At 43.5% G+C, this 2,883-nt stretch overlaps 1 protein-coding gene across 1 annotated transcript; it reads left to right on the top strand.

The window, feature by feature from the left end:
• The first annotated feature begins 1,255 nt into the window (after positions 1 to 1,255).
• On the top strand, positions 1,256 to 1,612 carry LOC142505040 (putative mitochondrial protein AtMg00860). The gene has a single exon (XM_075617865.1). The coding sequence runs from the start codon at positions 1,256 to 1,258 to the stop codon at positions 1,610 to 1,612; it is 357 nt and encodes a 118-aa protein (XP_075473980.1).
• Positions 1,613 to 2,883: the final 1,271 nt, after the last annotated feature.

Raw genomic sequence — 2,883 nt, 5'->3', positions numbered from 1 at the left:
TACCCATTGCCAATGATTGAGGACTTATTCGATCAATTGCAAGGAGATTTTATGTTTTCTAAGATAGATCTTCGCTTCGGGTACCATCTGTAATGGCACTTAGATTCGACGACTGTCCTCACTGTATCAAGACGGGTCTTTCCAACGTGCTTATGTCCTCAATCACACGCACCCTGAGAAACTTCCCAGGAGGTCACCCATCCGAAAATTGCCCCAAGTCAAGCACGCTTAACTTTGGAATTCTTATGTGATGAGCTACCGAAAGGAAGATGCACCTTCGTGATATGAGTAGTAAAAATCAAATCTTTTAAGCCCTCTTCAACTGTACAGTCCATTACATTGAACAGCCTCGGAATCCCTCTCATTCCCATGTGGGTCGGTTCATTCATGTTCCCTCCACCTAGAAGCCTGCCAGGAGCCGCTTATTTTCCGTGCAACTGATGGCACCGGCGATCACCCCCCACCCTCTTTGGCCCCGGGCCTCACATGCCCACCAGCTTCCGCTTGGTTCGTCCCCGAACCACACCGTACTAAGAGAGGTCGGCTTTGATACCACTTGTAACGCTCCAGATTCGACGACTGTCCTCACTGTATCAAGACGAATCTTTCCAGCGTGCTTATGTCCTCACTCACACGTACCCTGAGAAACTTCCCAGGAGGTCACCCATCCCAAAATTGCCTCAAGTCAAGCACGCTTAACTTTTGAATTCTTATGTGATGAGCTACCGAAAAGAAGATGCACCTTCGTGATATGAGTAATACAAATCAAATCTTTTAAGCCCTCTTCAACTGTACAGTCCATTACATTGAACAACCTCGGAATCCCTCTCATTCTCGTGTGTGTCGGTTCATTCATGTTCTCTCCACCTAGAAGCCTGCCAGGAGCCGCTCATTGTCCGTGCAACTGATGGCACCGGCGATCACCCCCTGCCCTCTTCGGCCCTGGGTCTCACACCATCAGCTGAAATTGAAAGACACAGATGTGCACAAGACAGCCTTCAGAACTCACTATGGGCATTACAAGTTTCTAGTGATGCCATTTTGATTAAAAAAATGCTCCAGTTATCTTCATGGATCTCATGAAGCGCGTATTTCAGCCTTACTTGGATTAGTTTGTCATCGTATTCATAGATGACATCCTCATTTATTCGAAGAACTAGGAGGATCATAGCCAGCATCTGCGTACCGTGTTGTAAGTATTGCAGGATCACAAGTTATATGCAAAGTTCAGTAAGTTTGAATTTGGTTAGAGAAAATGGAATTTTTGGGACATGTTGTCTCTAGCAGTGGCATTGAAGTTGACCCGTCCAAGGTAGCAATAGTGAAGGACTGGATTAAGCCTAAGAACGCATCAGAGATCCACGGTTTCTCTGGCTTAGCGAGTTACTATAGAAAATTCATTCATGGATTTTCTTCTATTGCAGTGAAACTCACCTCGCTAATGAAGAAGAATGTAAAGTTCGTATGGATTGTTGACTTCCAGAAGAGCTTAGAAAAGCAAGCTCTTATAACAATGCCAATATTAGCCATGCCATCAAGGCAAGGCAACTTTGTGTTGTACACCGATCCTTCTAAGCTCGAATTAGGCGTCGTATTGATGCAGCATGGCTGAGTCCTCGCATATACCTCCAGAAAATTGAAGGTACATGAAAAAAATTATTCAACTCCCGATCTGGAGTTAGTTGTCATGGTTTTTTCCTTGAAGATATGAAGACACTACTTGTATTGTGAGAAGTGCTAGAAATTCACGGATCACAAGAGTCTCAAATATTTCCATTCATCCGGGAGACCCCAAAATGTATAAAAAAATTGATGCTTTATTGGTGGCCAAGAATGAAACAAGACATTCGACGCTCTATATCTTAATGTCTAACTTGCCAGCAACTGAAAGTAGGGCATCAGAGACCAGCAAAGATGCTCAAACCTCTTCCTAGCCCCAAATGGAAATGGGAGAACATTACCATGGATTTCATAATCAGTTTGCCGAGGTCAGTTAGAGGATCTGACTCAATTTGGGTAATCGTTGATCGTCTTACCAATTCAGCACACTTGTTTTTGAGAAAGACGACATTTTCAATGACGCAGCATGCAGAACTTTATATCCGAGAGATAGTCAGATACACGGGATCCCAGTTACTATCATATCTGACAGAGACACGAGATTCACGTCGTTCTTTTGGAATGGTTTGCATTCCGCAATGGGGACAAAATTGCTATTCAGCACAGCATACTATCCTCAGATAGACCGTCACTCCGAGAGAGTGATACAGATTTTATAAGACCTACTACGTGCATGTGTGACAGATTTCCATGAGAATTGGGAATCGATGTTACCGTTATAGAGTTAACATATAACAACAGTTTTCAGTCATTTATATGTATGGCTCCCTACGAGGCACTATATGGAAGGAAATGCAGATCGTTTATTCATTGGGATGATGTTGGTGAGAGATTAGAACTTGGTCCAGAGATTGTTCAGCAGACTGTAGACGTAGTAATCAAAATACGGGACAGGATGAAGACTGCGCAGAGTCGTCAAAAGAGTTAAGCTGACAAGAGAAGGAGGGAGCTTGATTTTTTCGTCGGAGATCACGTCTTCATAAAGGGTGGTATGAGCTTAGGGAAGAAAGGCAAGTTGAGTCTGAGATTCATAGGACCATTCAAGATCCTTAAGAAAGTGAGAACACTAGCCTATCGAGTAGCACTGCCACCTAGTATGGCAGGAGTACACAATGTGTTCCACGTTTCTATGCTAAAAAAGTACATTGCGAATTCTTCACATGTACTAAGCTTTGAACTGTTACAACTATCACCAAACCTGTCATACGAGGAAAGGCCTATTCTGATTCTAGACCGATAGGAGCGGAGACTATAGAACGAAGT

Source organism: Primulina tabacum, chromosome 10 (genome assembly GCF_025594145.1).
Source record: "Primulina tabacum isolate GXHZ01 chromosome 10, ASM2559414v2, whole genome shotgun sequence".
Taxonomy (NCBI): Eukaryota; Viridiplantae; Streptophyta; class Magnoliopsida; order Lamiales; family Gesneriaceae; genus Primulina; species Primulina tabacum.
This window is presented reverse-complemented; position numbering and strand designations above follow the sequence as displayed.

Excerpts from the sequence above, each read along its gene's own strand:
- LOC142505040 (XM_075617865.1), top strand. The coding sequence starts at position 1,256 with ATGGAATTTTTGGGACATGTTGTCTCTAGCAGTGGCATTGAAGTTGAC.